General features: G+C 41.0%; 1 protein-coding gene across 3 annotated transcripts in view; it reads left to right on the plus strand.

The window, feature by feature from the left end:
* Nucleotides 1-24,369, plus strand: part of LOC130276524 (serine/threonine-protein kinase Nek11-like) — a 654,676-nt gene that overhangs the window by 601,815 nt on the left and 28,492 nt on the right. For all 3 annotated transcript variants that reach the window (XM_056526012.1, XM_056526011.1, XM_056526013.1), the window contains one exon: nt 94-181. In XM_056526012.1, coding sequence (XP_056381987.1) covers nt 94-181 — 88 coding nt within the window. The remainder of the gene's footprint in view (nt 1-93; nt 182-24,369) is intronic.

The raw sequence follows: 24,369 nt of genomic DNA on the forward strand, positions 1-24,369 counted from the left end.
AGAGAGAGAGAACTTCCCTTTCTGATGCCATTTAGTCTCTCTCTTTTGCTGCTCTATACTATTATATAACAGTTACTTCTCTCCATCTCTCAGCAGCTGAAACTCAGAACTCGGCTCCTTGGGATTCAGAGAACACCACTATATCTATCTGCAGCAAGCAGGAAATTGTGCTTCTCAGACAGTAAGTATCAATGTGAAGGAGGAGGAGGAGATCGAAGAAACAAGTAGGGAAAACAAGAATGACATATTTACCCCACAGGGGCCTGTGTAAGGAGCAGATTAGCTGCCTTTGTGCAGGAGATGTATCAGCAGAAAGACATAGGACGGCACTGTCAGCAGCAAACAGAGTCTATGAAGGAAAAGTGTCACAAGCAAATGAGTGCTAACATACAGACAATTCTGTCATTCCACCATCTGGCAGTAAGTCTTATCTATTATATACAAATCCTGTGCAATCAAAGGGGATTAAAGTACAAATTATCTTTTAGAGATTCATTGATTAACAACCCACCTTCCACCCAAAAAATGTCTTTCAATAATGTCTTCAGCTGTTTTTAAGTAATGACAGCCCTTACGCCCTTATGTAAGGTTTCCCATTTCATAAATGGCTGCAAAGTTACCATTGTATTGTATGGGTACAATATAACAATGCAAGAAAAGTAGGTGACAACCCCAGGTGAATGGAAGGTTTTAGTGGAAGGAAAAGGTGTCACGAGGATAGCTTGTCTTTAGGGCTCATATACTATTGATGCTGCTCTAGTGTTTGCATTGGGGGTGATTTATCAAAACCTATGCGGTAAAGAAGTAGAGTAATTGCCCATAGCAACCAGTCAGATTTGTGGTGACCCAAGGTGTGGGGTGACCACAACCAAATTATGGTTAAGGGAGGATTTACCGAGGTCAAACAGTTGTTGTAGTCTTAACAACTAAGCCAGGATCCCAGTGAGGTGGCCAGGAACACAGAAGGACCTCACAGCTTACTGGGACTAGTAATAGACTTTAGATCGGCCACACAGACTAGGATAGACTTGACTTTGGAATGGACTTTAGGCTTGGCTGGACTGTAGGTAGTGACAGCAGACATAGACTTAACTTACTGGAAGTGGCTGTAGATTTGAAGCCTTCCAAGTATGCTGGACACTAGCACTGAGACGTCTGGTCTCTCTGCCCCTCAGCAAAGGTCTGGTGTAAGAGATGAAAGAGCTGTGGTAGAAGAGAGAGATTGAAATTAATGGTTCCCCCTCTTAAATAGGGGGGCTAAGCTAGAAGCCCATAGGTCAAGCTGCGGGTCATGTGTTAAGCTGGTGCTCTCTGGGTAACATGTAATAACATCATGTGAACATATCATGTGACCTCCAAAGGTCCTTAAAGGAGTAGTCCGGCACGCACTTTTCTATTTTTATCCCGTCCGGGCTGCAAAATAAAAGAAAACAAACTTTTTCTTACCTGCCAACGAGCCCCCGGAGCTCCAGTACTCTCCGGTGCAGGTGTTCGGTCCCCGGGCTGTATTCTTCTTACTTCCTGTTAGCTCGGCATGTCACACGGAGCCTCAGCCTATCACCGGCCGCAGCGATGTCCCGCCTCGGCTGGTGATAGGCTGAAGCTCCGTGTGCTGTGCCGGGCTAACAGGAAGTAAGAAGAATACAGCCCGGGGACCAAACACCTGTACCGGAGTGTACCGGAGCTCGGGGGACTCGTTGGCAGGTATGAGAACGTTTGTTTTCTTTTATTTTGCAGCCCCGACGGAATAAAAATAGAAAAGTACACACCGGACTACTCCTTTAACACCTTATACACAAAATACATAACTTTATACTGACTGTACATCTTGTACATAACCTTGTACTGGCTAGACATAGTAATACCAACTTCATTATGGGGAGACAGCCCAGGACACTGAGGGACTCAACCTGAAAGGGCCAAAGTATAGTACAGGATTATGTTCTGTACTGGGACATTACAGATTAAGCAACCAATCAGATAAAAATTAAAGAAACAATCTGATTGCTATGGGAAACTGCTCCACTTTTTCCTCTTAACACGTTTTGATAATTCACCCCAATTGACCCCATAATTAAAGGCATATGAACATAGGCTTTGTGGATGAGAATAGCTCTTTGAGGGTAGAATCAGATACAACGGTTTTCTGTATAAACACAGAAAACAAATCACCATTGTCAAGGAGTTTTTTCTGGGTCAAAACACTAAGGCTAGATGTTAGCTGGGAGTCAATAAGTAAATATGAACCACCATACCTACATGGCCTTTTTAGTTTGTTGCCATTTTCCACCCTTAGGTGGCATTTTTTGTGTTCCTGGTAAATTTATAAAATGTAAGTAAACATGTATGAAGGGAATTTTTTCAGTTGTTTTTTCCCCACATATTTCAATAAAATGATTTAAAAAATCACATGACATGGAATAAGAAAAACACAGGGGAAAAAGCAACAAAAAACACATGCACTAATACACACTATTACATCATGGAGGACACAAAAGATGGGGCATTTATGTGGTGTTTTCTGTTTTGTTTAGTTTTTCTTTTTCTTCAAATTCCAACAAAATTTGTTTCTGAAGGAAGCATCAGGCTTTCTCTAATATGATGCAGATATCAGAGCATTAGAAGAAGAGGATCCCCTGTAGTGATATTTTTTTGTCATTATGACTCGGGTGATATAAGAATCTTGAATCATTGAAAGTTTGAAGTGTTTTGCTTCTCAATAAAAGACAAGAAACTCATTTGAGATGAGCTGACAGAGTGCACAGGTGTAAGGAGATGTGACAAGATACCAGTGTGAGCCATTGCTCTCTGTACCTGGAAACAAGCAGCTGGCTTCCCAGTGTGTAGTAGATTTCCGGAGCAGCAAATAATTATGGAGCTTTACAGAGAAGCCTGGAAGTTGCACTTTACCATTGTTGTCTTTCATGCATAGAAGTTTCATTAAAGTAACAAAACTTAAGAAAAGAAAAAAACAGTAGGCAACACTGTAAAGTGTCAATCTACAGAACTTTCTGTAAGGTTATGAAGAGAATAGTCTGCAGAAATCTAGCAGAGAAAACAGCGTTCTGTCTAATTTTGGTTTCCCCCCCTCCGGAATGTTCATGTGAATGGGGGATATAGTATGGTGTACAGGCACAGGGACAAAAAAAGTCCATTCTGCTGATAGGGATACATTTTTTTTAGACTGAATAACTCCATTAAAGAACAATTATAGAAAGTACATGTAAGGTTACTATGGAGACATCTGGGCTTTCTTCATGTAACAGAATACTTAAATAAAGGTCCTGCATGGAATCTAACTGTCAAAGCAACAGATTTGATATTTCAGTATGTATTTAAAATGGAATAATAAAAGGCAATGCCCCTCTTCAATCACCTGAATCCAACAGTAGTCAAGTAAATTAAAATCAAGGCTAAGATTCCCGCTTATATGTGTGTATAAGATTTAAATATGCTTTATTTTAAACTAGAATACGTCTTAAAGGTGTTGTCCTCTTTTGCTTACCCATCTCATTTTACAGTTCTTATTACCTTGTGAACCCCATTGATCAGATGTGAGGAACCAGAATGTAGTGGCGACAATCATTACTCCTGTTAAATTCCCATTAAAGATTACAGTTGGCACAGTGGCACAGCTCTTTCCAAGAATATTGAGGGTCAGAGTAGTCAGATCACCAATAACCAGACATTGATATTTCATAACAATATGCCATCAGAATCACTATAGTAGATATCTACCACACCAAGGTTGTCTACCCCCAGATTAAATACTGGGATACATTTGTTAAAACCTGTGCAGAGAAAAAGTTGACCAGTTGCCCATAGAAACCAATCAGATTGCTTCTTTAGTTCTAAAAAAAAAAAAAAGCCTCTGAAAAATGAATGAACCAATCTGATTGGTAGTTATGGGTAGCTATCAACTTTTCCTCTGCACAGATTGTGATAAATCTGCCTAATTAATTTCAGGTCCACGTTATCACTGTATTTCATCACCATTTTACATTACAGAGACCCCCATATTTATCACAGTCTTTTACTTATGATTACATAAACAATTACTAGACCTATCACAGCCTACCTGGACACCTATCAGTTTAAATGGTTGAAAAGTCTTCTTTATGTTTCTTGATATTCTGAATAGTAGGCAAATCTATACAACACTGGCACATAAATCAGAACATTATCCGTGTCTGCACCTGTATTGTGAGCTCTTCTGTGACCTCTCGGGCTTGGTTTCATGCTGTAGTGCCTGACAGCTAAGATTTCTTAATATACACTTTCTAATTTCAGTGTAATCCAAGACACACGGATTGCTTTCTGTCTGAACAATTTTGTCTCAGTCATTCTGTTTCAGGAGAACAATTTTAAAAACATACTGTTTAAATTAAACATAGGAAATGAAAAAAAATGCATCTTTCACAAAGCCGATTGAATATCAGTGAGAGGATTAAGTAAAGTTAATAAATGTTTATCTGCACAATATCCTGAATCACAGAGGGAATTGTAGTAAGCTGAAAGGCAGCTGTAAACATGAACTTTGCCCATACTGCTAAAGTATAAGGGAAAACATCCACACTTTGTACTGAAAGCCATCAGAGGTACTGAAATATGTAACCAGTCACAGAAAAGTAATTATAATAAAACTTACTGAAACTTAATTGATATTTATATTTGTACATACCTAAAACAAACTTATAAAAACATGTACACAAATGGACAGAGTAAAACAGTGATGGGTGGAGGAGCTCAGGACATAGAGTGAGCACGTTACATGAAACACCAAGCAAACAGATCAGATAGTATAACTTAAAAACATACAAATGGTGGTGTATCCCCATAAATTTAAAATCTCTACAAACATTAAGTGAAGAATTCCAGGTAATAAATATGTAATTTATCACAATATATCATCCAAAAATTTCATATATTTATACCAATTGCAATTGCATCAAGCCATTGGTGTTCAAAAGGATATCCTAGTAAGGACAAATGAGTCCCACACACCAATACAGTAGAAGATAAAGTGCCTAGGTGCTATACATGGACCTTCAAAAGAGCCTCCACCTCACGCACACCTGCCACACCACACTAAAGGACCATATTACTGAGGGTGCATACTATGCATCATCAATGACTTAGTCCAGATATGGCAGGCATGTTGTAACAGTGGGAGGCATGGGTGTGTTGTGTGGTGCCACTTTTTTTTTCTAATGGCCATATTCATAATTCTGTATGTATGTATGCATGCATATTCCCTCCCCTTCAACATCACCACACCCTGAGGAAGTACACGAAAATGTGCTGGAGGGGAGGTGGATGCACTCTTATTGGTCCATGTATAGCACCACCCAGGCACTTTATCTTCCCTTGCATCCTGTCCATTGAGATAGATAGATAGATAGATAGATAGATATATATATTCAGTCATGGCCGTAAATATTGGCACCCCTAAAAAAAAATACAAGAAAATGAAGTATTTCTCACAGAAAAAGATGGCAGTTACACATGTTTTGCTATACACATGTTAGTTCCCTTTGTATGTATTGGAACTAAACCAAAAAAGGGAGGAAAAAAAGCTAATTGGACATAATTTCACACCAAACTCCAAAAATGGGCTGGACAAAATTATTGGCACCCTTAACTTAATATTTGGTTACACACCCTTTGGAAAAAATTACTGAAATCAGTCGTTTCCTATAACCATCAATAAGCTTCTTACACCTCTCAGCCGGAATGTTGGACCACTCTTCCTTTGCAAACTGCTCCAGGTCTCTCTTATTGGGAGGGCGCCTTTTCCCAACAGCAATTTTAAGATCTTTCCACAGGTGTTCAATGGGATTTAGATCTGGACTCATTGCTGGCCACTTCAGAACTCTCCAGCGCTTTGTTGCCATCCATTTCTGGGTGCTTTATGACGTATGTATGCAGTAATTTTCCTGCTGGAAGACCCAAGATCTCGGACTCAAAACCCAGCTTTCTGACACTAGGCTGTACAGTATGACCCAAAATCCTTTGGTAATCCTCAGATTTCATGATGCCTTGCACACATTCATGACACCCAGTTCCAGAGGCAGCAAAACAACCCCAAAACATCATTGAACCTCCACCATATTTCGCTGTAGGTACTGTTTTCTTGTCTTTGTAGGCCTCATTCTGTTTTCGGTAAACAGTAGAATGATGTGCTTTACCAAAAAGCTCTATCTTGGTCTCATCTGTCCACAAGACGTTTTTCCAGAAGGATTTTGGCTTACTCAAGTTCATTTTGGCAAAATGTTCTCTTGCTTTTTTATGTTTCTGTTTCAGCAGTGGGGTCCTCCTGGGTCTCCTGCCATAATGTTTCATTTCATTTAAATGTCGACCGATAGTTCGCACTGACACTGATGCTCCCTGAGCCTGCAGGACTGCTTGAATATCTTTGGAACTTGTTTGGGGCTGCTTATACACCATCTGGACTATCCTGCATTGACATCTTTCATCATTTTTTCTCTTCCGTCCACGCCCAGGGAGATTAGCTTCAGTGCCATGGGTTGCAAACTTCTTGATAATGTTGCGCACTGTGGACAAAGGCAAATCTAGATCTCTGGAGATGGACTTGTAACCTTGAGATTGTTGATATTTTTCCACAATTTTGGTTCTCCACTCCTCAGACAGTTCTCTTCTCCTCTTTATGTTGTCCATGCTTAGTATAACACACACAGACACACATTGCAAAGAATAAATGAACTTCTCTCCTTTTTATCTGCTTTCAGGTGTGATTTTTATATTGCCCCCACCGTTACTTGCCCCTGATGAGTTTAAAGGAGCATCACATGCTTGAAACAATCTTATTTTTCCATAATTTTGAAAGGGTGCCAATAATTTTGTCCAGCCCATTTTGGGAATTTGGTGTGACATTATGTCTAATTTGCTTTTTTTCCTCCCATTTTTTTGTTTAATTCCACTATACACAAAGGGAATAAATAAACTTGTGTATAGCAAAACATGTGTTACTGCAATGCTTTTCTGTGAGAAATACTTCATTTTCTTGAAAAATTTCAGGGGTGTCAACATTTACGGCCATGACTGCATATATTCTAATATGTGTATTCCTAATCTGGATCAGCTTGCCTGGTGTTTCATGTAACATGAATTGTATTGCTCCTTTACATGTCCTGAGCTCATTCATCCAGCATTGTTTAATCTGTCCTTTTGTGTACATGTTTTTATTGGTTTGTTTTAGGTATGTACAAATATTTGTACTTATAACTATCAATATTAAAATTATTTTGGATATTATGCATGAATGTACTGTATCTACATAAAGGTACTATTAATGTAGGTTAGAGTAGCAATAATAATAGTAATAATAATAATACTGTAGCTTTACTGTTGGTCAGAAACATTTTATTTTATTTTACTGTGGAACTGTCTGTTGTGCTGAACTATGGAACGGTTTTTGAAGCTTTGTCCTAGGTGCTGAAAGAAGCAAACTCATAATTGCTTTACCTGAAGCCAAAATAAGACGTGAGAGTCCATAGATGTTGATAAGTAACAGATTTTCCAGACATGGTTTAACACTATATGTACAAAATATTCATGCACACAAAGGACTATGGAATAATTTGATATGTAAGACAAGTGCTGTAAAGCACAGACATCAAAATGAAGAGAGAAGTAAACAGTTGAAGCCATGAATAGTCTGAGCAGTTTATAGATAGGAAGTGTAAAAGTTTGTCATTGAGATTGCCTAGTGTTAAATGGGCACTGTCAGATACAAAAACGTTTGATATGTTGTAAAGCATGTATAACCAATAGGTTTTGCAATTGCTTTCATTAGAAAATGTTCAGTATTTCATACTGAAAAAGCCAGTAAAACAACTGCCCCCCTGTCTGCTTGGACACATACTAGTCCTGCTGTGTCCATGCGTCATCACCTATGTCATGGACACACTTCCTTGATTGACAGCTGTGAGCACAGGGCTCACAGCTGGAGGAAAAATCCTCCCACTTTTAGCTTGTGTCCCGCTACTGTCAGTGAGGACAAGCTGGGAGTTGTAGTTTTGCTAATGCTAGGGGAGATGTGAGCAAACAGCATACTGAGGGAGGGGGCCGAGACCTGCACAGTGAGGCCACACCTCCTCCCTTTGAGAGGAATTCAGACTAGTGAGCTAAACTAAAAGTGTAATAAAAAAATTAATAAAGGTGCTAGACACATAAAAATTAGATGTACATGGTCAGGATTAGGTACTGAGCGATATATAAAAAATGGGGGTATTTATCAAAGGATTTATGTGTCTTTTTTAATGTAACTTTGGCGCAATACTTTGGCGGAGTGTCTTTTTGCGCCAAAGTTTGGCGCATCTTCTCCACTGTCATTTTTAGAACTTTCTCAAAATCACACGGTCCTGTGTGTGATTTAAACTTTAGTCAGTAATTCATCATTTGCACCAATCGATCTTTGGCGCAATTTTGGCGCAAATCCCGTTTTTTTGGGCGCAAATCCACGCCAAGAAATTTTGCACATAGAAAACACACTTAGCAATGTCAGAAAATGTAAAGGCGTCAAAATATATGAAATTTTTTTTTTTTTTTTTTTAAAGCAGCGACGCCTCCAGGGCTGCTCAATACTATCCTGCGACATAGTTGTCTCTGAGGAACCTTCACCCTCCATTGAGCCAGCATTGGACATGGCCACACAGGTTCAGGAAAGGTAAGCACTAAAGCAATGGTCTCCAACCTGCGGACCTCCAGATGTTGCAAAACTACAACTCCCAGCATGCCCGGACAGCCAACGGCTGTCCGGGCATGCTGGGAATTGTAGTTTTGCAACATTTGGAGGTCCGCAGGTTGAAGACCACTGCACTAAAGTAACCACACAAAAAAAAAACTACCCAAGTTGAAAATAAAATCCATTTCACATGGTGGCTATAAACCCCACAAAAGAAAATAACTCATGTCGCTTGCTGATATACTGCAGGAGGGACTCCGAAATGGCTGCTCTACAGGGTAAAATGCGCGTCCTCTGTGGTGGTAAGTTCTGTGTAAAAGGCGCTGCGAACAGCTGATTTCAACATTTGAGCCAAAATTATTAACAACTTGCACCAAATGATAAATTTGGTGCATGTCCACAAAAACCAAAGTGAAAAAAAAAAAGGGTAAAAGAAACTGTCAACAGGCAAAATTGATAAATACCCCCCAATGTTTTTTTGTTGGATCTGACGGGTACGCTTTAAGCTATTTTAAGACAGAACATACAGACAGAACCCATGAGATCTGAGGGACATATTCCTTAAGTAACGTAGAATGAATGGGCATCCATGTCCTCTTTATGCTGCTATATCCCTTTCTTTTTATGCACTATCCAGATAGATCTTGAAAGAAAAAGATGGCACAAGGGGATCTTTACATTGTCCGGTAGATGTTTAATTCTCATAATAAACATACTTCCACATATTCTCTCCACCTCCTACGAGCTTTACCAATTACCAAACATATCTTATATATGCTGAAAATTGCTTGGCTGCAGGGCTTCCAAATATCCATCTATATTATGTAGCTTCACAAATCTTTAGAGTGTTAGATTTGCACAGTCATAGCTATACTAAACAAAAAGTATCTATAGAGAACACCTTGTAACCTAGCCTCTCATTTTGGAGTTGTTAGCTGCCTCTCAGAGGTTGAGTACCTCCCACACTACTATACTTCCAACTTAAAGACTTTGTGACAAGTTCCCTAACAAGGGCAATTTGGCCCCTTCCCCATATTCTCTGTTCCCTGTCCTCAAACTTTATATCAGAGACTTTGGGTTTAAGAGATCAGTAACTGCAGGGAAATTCCATGCTCAGAATTTCATACAGATTGGAAATGGGTTCTCCACTGATCCCAACACCATTTCCTTTCCTTTTTACCTCTTCACTTACTCTAGATCTAAAAACCCATTCAATGACCTCTGCTTGGGCTCTAGCCCGATCAGGCACATTCTTTCCTTGACTAAAATATGCTGGCTTCCCCTTGGACCCAACTTCCTCTGCTTCCTAACCACCTAAGAGCAAGACCTACATATCATGCTTTTGAAAACACAAGGGACAAGGCTGTTCCCTGGCCCATTCCTCCTCAATCTTCAGTATTTCCAAGAAGATGTTCATCAATCATGTCCCAACTTTTATTCAAAGCCCCTCTCCCTCTTTTCCCTTTCTGTTTTCCTCCTCTTCTCTTTCCCTTCGCTCTCTGTTCTTTATTTTTAGATTGGTTGTGTATAGAATTGTCTACTTGCCCCATAACTTAATTATTACTAATTAATTATTTTCTTCTTATTGTTTTTACTTCTGTGAAAGGGTCTTTGTGTTTTTTCCTGTCTAAACTTGTTTCACAATTTCAATACATGAAGAATAAGATGGTCATGTAGAATTACAAAAATCCATGTTACACAATAATTCTTTTTCAGAGTATGTCATAGGTTTCTCCTATTAGATTTTCCTGTTTCTCTGAGATCTGAAAAATTCCTTTAAATTCTATTTTTTATTTTTATTTCTGGGATGCTGTGGTTAGGGTTACAAAAATGTTTTGCATATTTTATTGTGTATCCATTGAGTTAATTCTTGTTCTTAGCCTCTTTCCTGCTCTACATAACGATCCCAATAAACATTTCTTACAAATTAAGTAGACCACATTTGGTGTAATGTAAGTGAAGGTACATGGTTCATGTTTGGAATCTTGATCTTATCATTATAGTATATATACATATATATATATATATATATATATATATAGTATAGACAGGTTGTACAATTTTGTGGTTCCAAGGAAATGTTCGTAGTTGCTGCAGAATGAATTGTCAATTGTCACGCAATGAAAAAACAGGCCAGATCTACCTGTGGCAAAACATTGTTGTAGCCAACAACATTACAGACATTAAGCATTGATGTTAAAAGGAAATGTCAAATCTCAGGAATACAAGAGAGTCTGGTACACGCTTATGACAATATTTAACACACTCAGAACAGAAATGAATGTGTCACATGGATTTATTTAATTCTACATTACTCAAAGGGGTTATCAAGGAATAGAAAAATAGAGCTATTTTCTTCCAAAAACAGCACCACACCTGTCCTCAGCTTGTGTATGGTATTACATCTTGGCTCCATTCACTTCAATGGAGCTGAGCTGCAATACCACATACAACCCGAGGACAGATATTGTACTGTTTTTAGGAACAAAAATGTGTCTATTTTTCTAATCCTGCATAACCCCTTTAAGGAATTTTCCCATCAGACCTTGTGAGGATAGTTTAACACTCCCAACCATGAACCGCTCCAATTATTCACTGCTCCAACTTAAACTCCTTCTCATATTGATGGTTCTACTCTAAAGAGCCAGATTATTAAAACTAGCTAATATTGTTTAGGTCCGCTTTGTGCCCCCAAAACAGATGCAGTTCCAGGGTATTTCGAAGACAAATTAACATGTTGATTTTTTTATCATAGTTCTCAAATTTCTGAACAATTTTTGCAGTGTGACAGGGGGCATTATCTTGCTGAAAGAAGCCACTGCCATTAAGAAATTTCATAGTGGGGTGTTTTTATGGCAGCAACAATGTTTGGTAGGTGGGTGCCTGTCAAAGTAACAGGCACATACATTCCAGAACTCAAGATTTTTCGACAGAACATTGGCCAAAACATCACACTGCCCCAGCTGGTTTGCTTTCTTGCCATAGTGCATCCTAGTGTAATCTCTTCCTCAAGTAAATCATGCATATTCTCCAGGGCCTTCTACACATTGTAAAAGCAAACTTGATTTATCACAACAAGTTTTCTTCTTTTATTACTCCATGGTGTAGTTCACATGCCCATTCTAGGCAATTTCTGGGAGTGGAAAATCATCAGCATAGCCACAGAAACTCTTTTTTGGGATCTGACAAGACAACTAAACTTTCACCTACATAAACATCAATTTGCCATGGGCGCCCATTACTCTATTAATTGTTCACCAGTTGTTCTTCTTTGGATCAATTTTTGCAGGTACAGTACTAACTACTGTATGCTTTAACCACCCCACAAGATGTGCCACTTTGATAATGCATGTCACTAACCCAGACGTCTAGCCATTATAAGTGTAAAGTAACTATTTAACCCGCCCTTTGACACGTGCTATTGTCAAGAGATAATCAATGTTATTCACTTCACCTGCCAGTGTTTTTTCATTGTTATTGCTGATCAGTGTATTTACATTATACATTTGACTACATCATTTGTGCACCACATGAAACTTGCTCTTGCAAGCTCTTTCCTTAACATGTTAAATAGAACAGCCAGTGTGAATAAAATAAACAGAATATTGGTTTATAGGGCCTTGATTTCTGCTAATGAGAAGATGGCGGGGCCTAAGGCAGCCAACATTGATTGCTTTGTAAAAGGCGGAATAAAGAAGCAAAATGTATGTCAGCGGCTTCTTTTCATTTTCTGATCCTGCACTCATGCTGATTTTAAAAGGGCAAATCTTTTGTGGTGTTACACATCCCCCAAGCTCTTATTGTGCAGAGAATTCAATGATTCTACCCTTTGGATCAGCTGTAGTTGAGCAATATTTGGGGCTGCCTTTTCACTCAGCAAACTGTAGAACTTGGGATACGTCTATCATTGAATTTTCTTTTAGTAGGTGGTTTTAACTAGTTATTATATTTAGACTTTTCATTTTGAACATTGTTCATATAGCATAGAATTCTTCCCTGGTCTACACATACCCTAACCCTAGGATAAAGCTGAGCTTACACCTTAGCTGTTGGCTAAAAGCTCTTTTGAGCTGGACTGAGTGGCATTGGGGCCGCTCTGCTGGTGGGTCGTACCCCCTGTGGGCATTGGTGTCGCGGCGGTGGTGGTCGCCGCCCGGTGCTGCGCCATTTTATGCTAGGGACGTTAGGGACCCACTCTAAATAGGTGGCCTTGACGTGGCGAGTGGGCTTGTACTTTTTGATCAAAAATGTATACTAACAACCTGTTAGTTTTGATATTATGCTGAGAAGCAATCAGATCATTATACAAGATTGTAGATGTGCACCATGTCTGTTTTTCTACCCGAATTCACTAAAAGCTCTTTTGACTGACACAAAAAAGCTCTTTTGACTGACAGCTATCTCTCCTGACCCTTCCCCAATGCACATGCACACCAGGCTTGTCTTCACATCCAAGAAACCTCTGTCAGCTAATTTTTACTGAGTACAAAAGGTTCCAATTTAAATCAATTTGCCTGATCCTTCTGATCTTTCTGGGAAGAGTTGGTAGGACCTAATACACATCATATGGTCATCTGATCTAGTAGGCTGTATTTTTGGCTTATTATGTCTTCCTGAGTGCATACAGTCACAGATCATACCAACACACATTAAAATAAGGAAAATCCATAACCCAGCTAAAGGGAGTGTTGACTTTTATCAATCCCTTTCTGAAAGAAGGATAAGCTGATTGCAGGATTCCAGCTGATGGGTCCTCGAACAACCAGCTATAATCTGTGTGAGAATCCGGCCACAGCACATGTTAAAGCCCCCTGCAGTGTCAGCACAGGAAAAATAAAGCATTATGCTTCCCATCAATGAACTGTCTGTGTAATAAATTCATATGCTGTGTTCTCTAAAGCAAAAGATGCTTTTTGTAGAGATTTCTTTCTCTGGCTACTCGCAGTAGGTAACAAATACAAGATTCCACTCTGTTAACTAAAGTTTTACTAATCGGGTGTTGGAAAATAATTTGGTAAATGACTAAAGATAATCTATATATATATAAAACTCAATGTGTGTGGGTATGTGTGTGTGTGTGTATGTATGTATGTTCCAGCATTACGTCCAAACGGCTAAAGATATTAACATGAAACTTGGCACACATGTTACTTCTATGTCAACAACAAACATAGGATAGGTGATTTAACCATTACTCACCCTCATTTGCCAGGGTCGGGGTTTTTGTTTAAAGTCCCATACAACTCTATGGGAAATATATGTTACTGCATAACTTCCAAACAGCTGGAGATATTTCGATAATACTTGGTCACATGTTACTTATATGTCCACTTAAAATATAGGATATTTAATTTAACCCTTAACTACCCCCATTTGTGAGGGTCAGGGTTTTTGTTTAAAGTCCCATGCAAATCATAGGAAATGTATGTTCCCACATCATTTCCTTACAGCTGGAGATATTTCAATACCCGGTACACATATTAGGGGTCGGGATAGGAGGTCGGGATAGGAGGACGGGATAGGCGGACGGAATAGGAGGTCGGGATAGGAGGACAGGATAGGAGGACGGGATAGGAGGACGGGATAGGAGGAAGGGATAGGAGGTCGGGATAGGAGGTCGAGATAGGAGGTCGGGATAGGAGGTCCGGATAGGAGGGCGAGATAGGAGGACGGCATAGGAGGACAGGATAGGAGGTCGGGATATGAGGTCGGGATATGAGGTCGGGATAGGAGGTCGAGATAGGAGGAAGGGATAGGAGGACGGTATAGGAGTTCGGGATAGGAGGACGGGATAGGAGGTCGAGATAGGAGGACAGGATAGGAGGTCGAGATAGGAGGGCGGGATAGGAGGTCGAGATAGGAGGACGGTATAGGAGGTTGGGATAGGAGGTTGGGATAGGAAGTCAGGATAGGAGGTCGAGATAGGAGGTCGAGATTGGAGGACGGATAGGAGGACGGGATAGGAAGTCGGAATAGGAGGTCGAGATAGGAGGACGGGATAGGAGGTCAGGATAGGAGGTCGGGATATGAGGAGGAGATATGGGGTTTGGATGACAACAATATATGAGAACGGGATATGAAATCAAAAGCTTCCTCTGTTGATTTTCCTCCACGACAAGGATTAGGAAGGAAAAACCGGGCAACAGCGGGTACTCAGCTAGTATAATTTAAAACCTACTTCATGCTATCTATTGTTTCTATCACTTTTCAGATCTTCCTTATTTAATCATACAAACCTTGTGGCCACCTTTGTGTTATCCATTATTCTGTGACTGCGATCATGTAGGATCAGAGTTAAAGGGGTACTCCCCTGGAAAACTATTTTATATATATATATATATATATATATATATATATATATATATATATCATTGTTTATTTATTTTTTCAAAAGTTATTCATAACAATATTTTATTATATTATATATAATATTATATTATATTTTTATTTATTATTTTATACATCTTATTTTTTAAATCAACTGGGGCCAGAAAGTTAAACAGATTTGTAAATGACTTCTATTTAAAATGTTTACTCCTTCCAGTACTTATCAGCTGCTGTATGTTCCAAAGTTCTTTTCTTTTTGAATTTCCTTTCTGTCTGACCACAGTGCTCTCTGCTGACACCTGTGTCTATTTTAGGAACTGTCCAGAGCAAGATAGCAGTGGATATCGACTTCTAGAGGATGGTGGGTTACTGCGGCGCTGACCAGGGACAGGCACATCAGGAGAGTAGAAAAGGGTTTTATTAAAACAATGCAACGCATTTCACCACGCTTGCTGCCTGATGGTACCTGGTCAGCGCCGCGTTATCCCACCATCCTCTAGAAGTCGAAATCCACTGCTACCCGCTTGGTTGGGAGGCTGCAGACGGGGCGTTATCTCTCACTCATGCTGACCATTGTTGTGTGTGAGCTAACACAACCGCCTGTGGTAAGGGTTTCTTTCAATACTTGTTACTCCCACCCGGGTGGTTTTAGGCTATGGAGCGCTCTTTTTCTTTACAGAGCAGGATAGGTCTGCTATGGGGACTCTGGACAGTTCCTAAAATGGACAGAGGTGTCAGCAGTAAGCACTGTGGTCAGACAGAAAGGAAATTCAAAAGAAAATAACTTCCTGTGGTACATACAGCAGCTGATAAGTACTGGAAGGATTAATTGTTTTTGAATAGAAGTAATTTACAAATCTGATTCACTTTCTGGCACCAGTTGATTTAAAAAACAAAATGTTTTCCAGTGGAGTACCCCTTTAATTAAAATGCTAAAAATGAAGATTAATCATTCAAAGCCAATTCATACACAGTCTTCAATCTTAAAGCCAGCATAGTTATATACATAAACAATATGGACCCCAGCATGCTACTGTGTGTAATTATAATCTGATAACACTTAAGAGGGCACTTCGGGGAACTAAACCCCTAGCCCCTTTCCCTCTCATCAACCAATTAGTTGCCTGAATATCATTCATTACCTATATAGAGCAGTAGTTCACTCACTTTGGTTGTCACTTACATGCATGAAGTGAGGGAATGATGTCATCCATCCACTCTGTCTCTGTCTAAATGGAAAGCAGCCCCCACCTCCTGAGAGACACAGACCATGTGGTTTCTGTCCCGCACTAAAGAGTCATGCTCTCTTTAGTGCTAAGAACTGGGAGGTATGCGCAGCTTCAGTCAATCAGACATTCAATCTCTCTTTGCTGCTCAGAGCAGGAGGGTGGGGGCTGGCAGGGCAGAGCTGTAATGATTGCTGGGAGATGTAGGAAAGAGGAGGAAAGGATGGCTAAGAATATCAAGCAGCCAGAGAGGACAGCAGGGGCCACAGGAGCCATGCATATAAGGCAGAATGGTTTACAGGGAACATATTCAGGTAGTGTGGTGGTTTTGGAAAAAAAAATAATAATAATATATATATAGCTATATATACATATATATATATATATATATATATATATATATGGGGTAAGTATTCTCCTGCGGGAGGAGCACTGCTTCCGGAGTAGAACGGAGATTCAAAAAGGCCATTAGCACTCCGTGGGCTTTCTGGGTAAGGAATATGCAAAGCAGCTCATCACACCACCTTCTCAGGTAGCATGCCCTAAGGTCAGCCCTGGCTCCAATTACAAAGTCTCAGAAACTGATTGTGGTTTATGCCAAGCCAGATTTCTCCCCAATCAGTTTTTGAGACTCTGTAACTGGAGCCAGAGCAGATCTTATGGCATGCTATACATTTAAATATATATATACATACATATATATATATATATATATATATATATATATATATATATATATACATCTCTGGAGTACCCCTTTAGGCTTTTTTTTTTTTTGCCATATATACTTATAACATTTTACCCTCCCCCAGTTTGGTTCCCTGAATAGTTACTATGGTTATGTTGATTGAGTGTCAAGTGTTGTGCATTTAGAAGGAACTGAGTGCTTGGTGGCACCCCAATGCAATTGCAAGGTGCTGACCAGTGTTCGTAGCAGCTTTAGGCCTTTGCTAGATCTTGGTGCCTTGTGTGACTGATCTGTTGATACAGCCTGCCTATGCCAGGCTATACCAGTATAGTGCCAATCGCATAGATTACTGCAATGCATATTTTTATTTGACTGTGCTACAGCAGCTGTAAACATTAGTTTTGTTCATAATATAGTGTCAGTATCTGTGTTTGATGGATGGTCTTGCAATTTTAATTGTAAACTTTGCCCTGATGTTTATCTTTAACAGCAAACAAAAGGAGTGTAATCTCAGGTTTTCCCAGGTTGCAGTCCAGTCATTACATCACTAGTCAGATGTTGAAAGGGAGCCTGTAGGCTTCAATGGGTGGAGCGATCGCTGGGTGGAAGGAGATCATTCTCCATAGGGCTGCAGGGAATTGTAGTTTCATGAACAGAATAGCTCAGGTGTGCTGCAAAGGGTGGGGTAGCTGATGTGTCAGAGGGAAAAAAGTGATCTCACTCTTACAAACAAGGGATCCTGGGACTTAAAGTTGGAGGGAGGGAACTCCATCAGGAAATAGCCATTTCACAAAAAGAAAGCAGCTGCGTTATAGTGGACTTACAACACAGCCATTTAGTCCCAAGACAAGCATGCATCCTTCCTAAGCATGTCCATTACTGTCTGGCAGGTAAGTGCTAAAGTCACCTTATGGTGGATAACCCCTTTAACCCCTAGGTAAGGAGGGAAGAACTACCCTTTAAATTTTGCACCTACAGATCCATACGATGGTTTGTTTTTTGCACCACCAATTTTACTTTGTACTGACATCAGTCATTTTAACCAAAAATCTATGGCAAAAAAAAAAAAATAGATTTGTGGGACAAAATAGAAAAAAAAAAACACGATTTTGTAAATTTGGGTGGCTTCTCTTTCTATGCAGTGCATTTTTCGGTAAAAATGACACCTTATCTTTATTCTGTAGGTCCATATGATTCAAACTTTTATTAGGGAAGGGGTTAAACATTTATTAACCATTTTTTTTACACTTTTTTTTTGCAATGTTATAGCCCCCATAGGGGACTATAACTGCAATACATTGATTGCAGACACTAATCAATGTTATGCCATAGCATTGCATTGATCAGTGTTTTCGGTGCTCGATTGCTCCAGCCTGGATTTCAAGCATGGAGCAATCAAACGACGATCAAACAACGAGGAGGCAGGTAGGGACCCTCCTCGCATCCGTACAGCTGAACGGGACACCATGGTTTCACCGCGGTGGTCGAGTTCAGCCCGACTGAGCTGCCGGGAATGCTTTTTTCTTAACTTTAGACGTGGCAATAAACTTTGATCACCACATCTAAAGGGTTAATACTGGGCATCACCACGATCGGTGATGTCCGGTATTAGCCACAGGTCCCACTACCGTTAGCCTCTGGGAACGACCTGATATGATGCGGGGTCACGCGTGACCCCATGTAATATCGCAGGTGCAGGGTGTACAGGTACACCCTGCACCCTTAAGAGGTTAAAGGATACCTCCGGGATGTACAAATTATCCCCTATCCTAAGGATAGGGAATAAGTGTTAGATCGCGGGGGGTGCGACCGCTGGGGCTCCCCACAATATCCCGAATGTAGCCCCGGCTCCCTGCATGGAACGTAGTAAAAATTATTACCCCACATAATACATTATATTGTTAAATAAAGGGTGCCAGTAAAAATGAAAACAAGATACATGCCCTCATGTATACATGTTATGGGTTTATATATCTTTATTTTAAAATAATCAAGACTTTTTGCCATTTTCACTTTGGCCACTAAGCCTTAATAGGCAGACATTTCCTGTTTTGTAGAGACGACTTTTCACCAGTCTCCTCCTACTCCATTAAAAGTAGGATTATGATTACAAGAGCAGGGATGGGGAAAACTCTCCCATAAAAGTCAATGAACATCTCCTGCTACAAAGCAAAACTCTTTATGTTGATAACAGCAGGTCATTGAAGATGGCCCTGTACAGAGAATCGAATAAAAAAATAACAACGGATTAGAGCATAAAATATTAGTATTCCCCTTGAGAGATTGCCACATACTAGCCAGTATACTATCCACATATGAAAATAATGTATTAAGCTTCTAACAATCATATTTGTAACACCTATTTTACTACCTATTGAATACAAACACTAAAGATGTCCAGCAAAAATTGTCTGGTCTCCCGTATGGTGCCTCGGCTCGGCCCCAGCTCTGCTTCTGTAAATTGAAGTTTTGCACCCAGCACGTCAGCTGGTCTGAACATGCCCCCTCCATTCATCTCTAAGGGAGAGGTGGAGGCACAGTGTTCTTGTGTCTCCGCCTCTTCCATAGTGATGAATGGAGGGAGCATGTTTTGAGCAGCTGACATGCTGGGTACGAGACGCACATTAGCAGAGCAGAGCCATACAGGAGATTTCAGGGGATCCCAGCGGTCAGACCCCCTGACCAAACTCCTGCTCCAACCCCCCAAACAATTACCACCTATCCTGTATATAGGAGATACATTTTTTTTTGTTCACTGGACATCTTCTTCAAAGGAAATCTGTAATCAGTGTCATCCGCACTAACCTGTTGGTACAGGCAGTTAGTGCGAGTGACACTGAGACACTGATTATACAAATACTTACCTACCCCCTATCCATACATTCATAGTCCTGTTCATCTGTTATCTTCCTTATTCTGGAAGCAGGATTGGTGTATGGCAGAAGCACTCTGATGTCATCCCTGCTGCTTTTCCACTGGGCCCTGCTGCAAGCAGGCTTGGGAAAGCAGAAGCAGTGACGTCAGTTTGCTGCCCGAATAATTAAGATAACAGACGATCGGGGTCATAGATCAGGGGTAGTAACATTTAGCCTACCTTTACATGTAACCTACTTGTAAGATTAATAGTAATTTTCTGCATTATTCTTTGCCAAAACAATCGATGTAGTATCAACAAGATGCTTGTTTCATTTGTAAGAGTATAAAAACTATTATAAGAGCGTCTTGTTGTTTTTATTGTATACACAGTGGAGTAATTCCATCTAAGTGTGTTAATATAGTTTTATGTGTATGTGACAGGATACTTGTATCTGACTCACTCTAACCTGATAATAAAGTGATATGTTGTATCAGTGGAGCTATAAGATTATAAGGTATGCAGTAAAATAAGAATCTTGGCAATGATCAGGGCTAAAACAAATAACCACACAAAGCCATCTGCAGAATACAGCTTGATTTGACTCTGCAAACAGTATAGGGGTTCTACAAGTTGATTAAAAATCAATATCCAGCCTGCTAGGAATGTACAATTACAAAATACGCTATTCTTACAACGACCAGTCCTGTGCCAATGCTCTGGTGCCACTGTTTACTTACCATGATGACATGCCCTACTGATGAGGTTCTGATCATACTGCAGCCAATAACTGAGGTCAGTCCCAGACTGGGCAAGATGAGCATAGTATATTTTGTTATTATACACTAGTAGGCTGAAGTTTGTTTTTTTCTTCTCAAAAGCTCCCAGTATGCAAGGACAGTAAGTAGAATTGGATGATGAATCTCTTTGGTAAACTTTCAAGGGGAAAGTTTTAGAAGGTAACGCATCTGTGTTGGACCTCCGTTTGTGGAGCAAAATTCCTTTGAATAGCGGGACCTAAGTGGACAAAAATAATGCAAGCAGTATTTTTTGTCCATTCAAACCCTGATAAAGAAACAGACACTAGGTAGAAACCTGGCGGACCCCAGTAAGATAATGGGATTTATCAGGATCTGTTGGTGTCCCTTGTACAATAAACCATCTAGCTGAGTTTTTCTGCATTGAACAGACTCCGTTGCAGATGTGAACGTGGGCTAAAAAAGGCAAACCGCTGACTGCTTATTGTAAGTTATCATTCATTTGTTGACAGAGGTAACTTGTATCTATCTGCAAGAAAGGTTAAAGGGAACCTCCAACAAAAAGACACGACAAATTTAAAAAAATCGTACCTAGTGCAAGGGAAATGTTACGTGGTTACAGCAACAAAACTTCTGCTTTCATTGTTTATAATGCCAGGATAGTTAGTTGCTGTGAGAAAATACTATGTGTTATGCTTGTTGTGATACATCTCTCTCTGTGTCCCCCTCCTTCACCAGCAGTCATTTTATAATGGAAAGAGTGGAGTAATATTCTCCAACACATTTTTAGCATATGGAGATCCAGGTTGGTCACTTCCAGCAGCCAGAAGCTGGGAGCTTTCATAGATTACTCCTGCATCGAAGATGGAATAACTGTAGCACTCAGGTTTCAGAAGACAGGAACTCCAGTGAATGTGGATCCGCTGGACCTGTGTGGCAGATGACTTGGACCGTACCATGGAGCGGAGTCTAAGATGCTGCTGGTTTTCACCAGAGCCTGCCGCAAAGTGGGATGGACTTGCTGCGGCAGGCGGCACCCAGGTCGCTACCCCTGGCACGGCTTGACCACACAGGCAGCTGAGGAGATGTGAGGCAAAGGAGGGATAAGGCAGCTCGTAGTCAGGAGAGCAGAAGGTCAAGGCAGGTGGCACAGTAACGTAGTCAGTACGTAGCAGGAAGTCAATAGGCAGGCCGCAGAGGAGCAAGGTCAAATCACAGAGCAAAGGATCAGATACACGGCAAGACAATACTCAATACTCAATGCTTTCTCTCAGGCACAAGGCAACAAAGATATGGCAGTAAAGTGAGTAGGGTGGAGGAATTTATCAATGAGCCACAGGTGAATTACACTAATGAGCGCACTGGCCCTTTAAATCTGAAAGCTCCGGCGCGCGCACCCTAGGGAACGGGGACACGCGCGTCGGAGCATAGAGGAAGAGGTGGGGGCAGGAGAAGCACCAGGGAGGTGCAGACTGGGGCTCGCATGCAGGTGTGTCCCGTGATGCGAGTCCCAGCCCCGCCGGCAACAGCAGGTAAAAGGACCATGCACTCACGGCCAGCATGTGCGGCCGGAGCGCATAACGCAACAATAACTATAAGAAAACCCATTTCAAATAAGACTAAGTTTAGCATGTTAATTGGTTTCCCTTAGTCTCCTCGGCAGCACAATATGGGGTGTCTCCGCCCCTGTGAGCCAATAGGACGAGGGAATTTTTAATTAAAAAAATTCATCAGGCACCTCCACCAGTACCTATATAAGGACCTCACCTAGCTAAGGACAGTGAATTGATTCTAAAGTAACAAATATATATAGGGAGGGAAGCGTGTGCTGCCGAGGAGACTAAGGGAAAACAAATTAACATGCTAAATTTAGTCTTCCCTGTCGTTCCTCGGAAGTAAAATATGGGGAAATAGCAAGCATAACCCCATTAGGGAGGGTCCACCTGCCGGGCAGGATTCAAAATAGATCTAGTGAAGGAAGATGACGTGCGCGTCCTCCTCACTGCTCCGCTCTACTCTTCTCCTTTGGGCGCACACAGGGACGTCAGTGACGTCCCTGCCTGTGCTACCTCCTGGCTGCCCCTGCGTTTTTAAAGTTAACGCGGGGCCGCAGAGAGGTAACATCCTTGTGTCCTGAAAAGATTTTTCAGAACACAGGGATGTTCCGAATGTGATATGGGCCCCCTGCGGACACGGGGCCTGGAGAAGGTGCTCCATGAGTGCCAATGATGATCCGGCCCTGGACTTAACAACTGAATCCTGAGAACATTTTGTATGGAATGAAGCTGATAAAGCTGACAGTTGAACTTTAATGGAATTTGGAGAAAGACCTTTATCAAATCCTTGTTGGAGAAAATCCAGAACAATTGGAATAGTAGTATTAGAAGTATCCGATTTCCTGGTGGTACACCAATTCTGGAAAGTACATTTGACTCTGACATATACTCTAGAGGTCGCCACACTCCTAGAGTGAGATAGCGTCTCTAATATACAGTCCGAAAGCCCTCTGGCTTTCAATAAGGGCCTATCAACCTCCATGCAGTTAGAATGAATGTCCTGAGGTTGTGGCAGAGCTGCGTGCTCTGAGACACCAGGTTCTGCCTGAGGGGAAGCCTCCAAAATTGTCCTCTGCTCATGGTTATGAGCTGAGAGAATCAGGATCTTTTGGGCCAGAATGGAATGACCGCTATTACTGAGGCCTGATCCTGTCTTACCTTCATTAATACCCTCAGTATCATTGAAGTTGGAGGAAAGATGTAAGCCAAAGTAAAGTTCAATTGGATTGCAATGCATCCAGGCTGTAGGGGTTGTCTGCTGGATAGAGGGACAACTTCCAGCTTGCGATTGGCTCTTGTCGCCTTTAGGCAGGCCCGTCGCTACAGGACTGGCAAACCAAGCAATTGCTTGGGGCCCCGAGCTGGCTGGGGGGCCCTGAGCACAGCCAGTGATTGCCCGTCCTGTAGCGACAGGGCAATTCCCCCCATCACCAGGGCCAGATTAACAATCGTGCTCTTGGAGTTTGAGCTCCGGACCCCAGAGCTTTGGAGTTCTTCTCACCTCACCACAATCACGCTCCTACCACCCCCGTTGCACTTGGTATCTTCCCTCAGCCCCGGACTCTTCTCTCAGCCTTCAGCCGTCTGAGCAGGAGAAGGGGGAGGGGAGAGCACAGAGCTGTGAGGAAAGGAGACCGCAGAGGCTGTACAACATGGGGCCTGGCTATAGTAGGTGTCCCTGCCTGTATATATATGTGTATATATGTGTGTGTTTGTGTGGATATATATATATATATCTATATGTGTGTGTATATATGTGTATGTCTATGTACTGTGCCTGTGTGTGTGTTACTACTGTGGATGACTATATATAAAGTTCATGTGTGTATCTTTACCAGTGTTTCCCAACCAGGGTGACTCCAGTTGTTGCAAAACTACAACTCCCAGCATGCCCAGACAGCCAAAGGCTGTCTGGACATGCTGGGAGTTGTAATTTTGCAACCTCTGTAGGCTCACTGGTTAGGAAACACTGATCTATTCTAGCTGTGTGTGTATGATGCATGTACAGTATGTAATGTGTACAGTGTGTGTGTGTGTGTGTGTATGATGCATGTACAGTATGTAATGTGTACAGTATGTGTGTGTATGATGCATATATAGTATGTAATGTGTACAGTGTGTGTATGAAGCATGTACAGTATGTAATGTGTACAGTATGTGTGTATGATGCATGTACAGCATGTAATGTGTACAGTGTGTGTGTGTGTGTGTATGATGCATGTACAGTATGTAATGTGTACAGTGTGTGTGTGT

This window comes from Hyla sarda, chromosome 6 (genome assembly GCF_029499605.1).
Source record: "Hyla sarda isolate aHylSar1 chromosome 6, aHylSar1.hap1, whole genome shotgun sequence".
NCBI classification, from domain to species: domain Eukaryota; kingdom Metazoa; phylum Chordata; class Amphibia; order Anura; family Hylidae; genus Hyla; species Hyla sarda.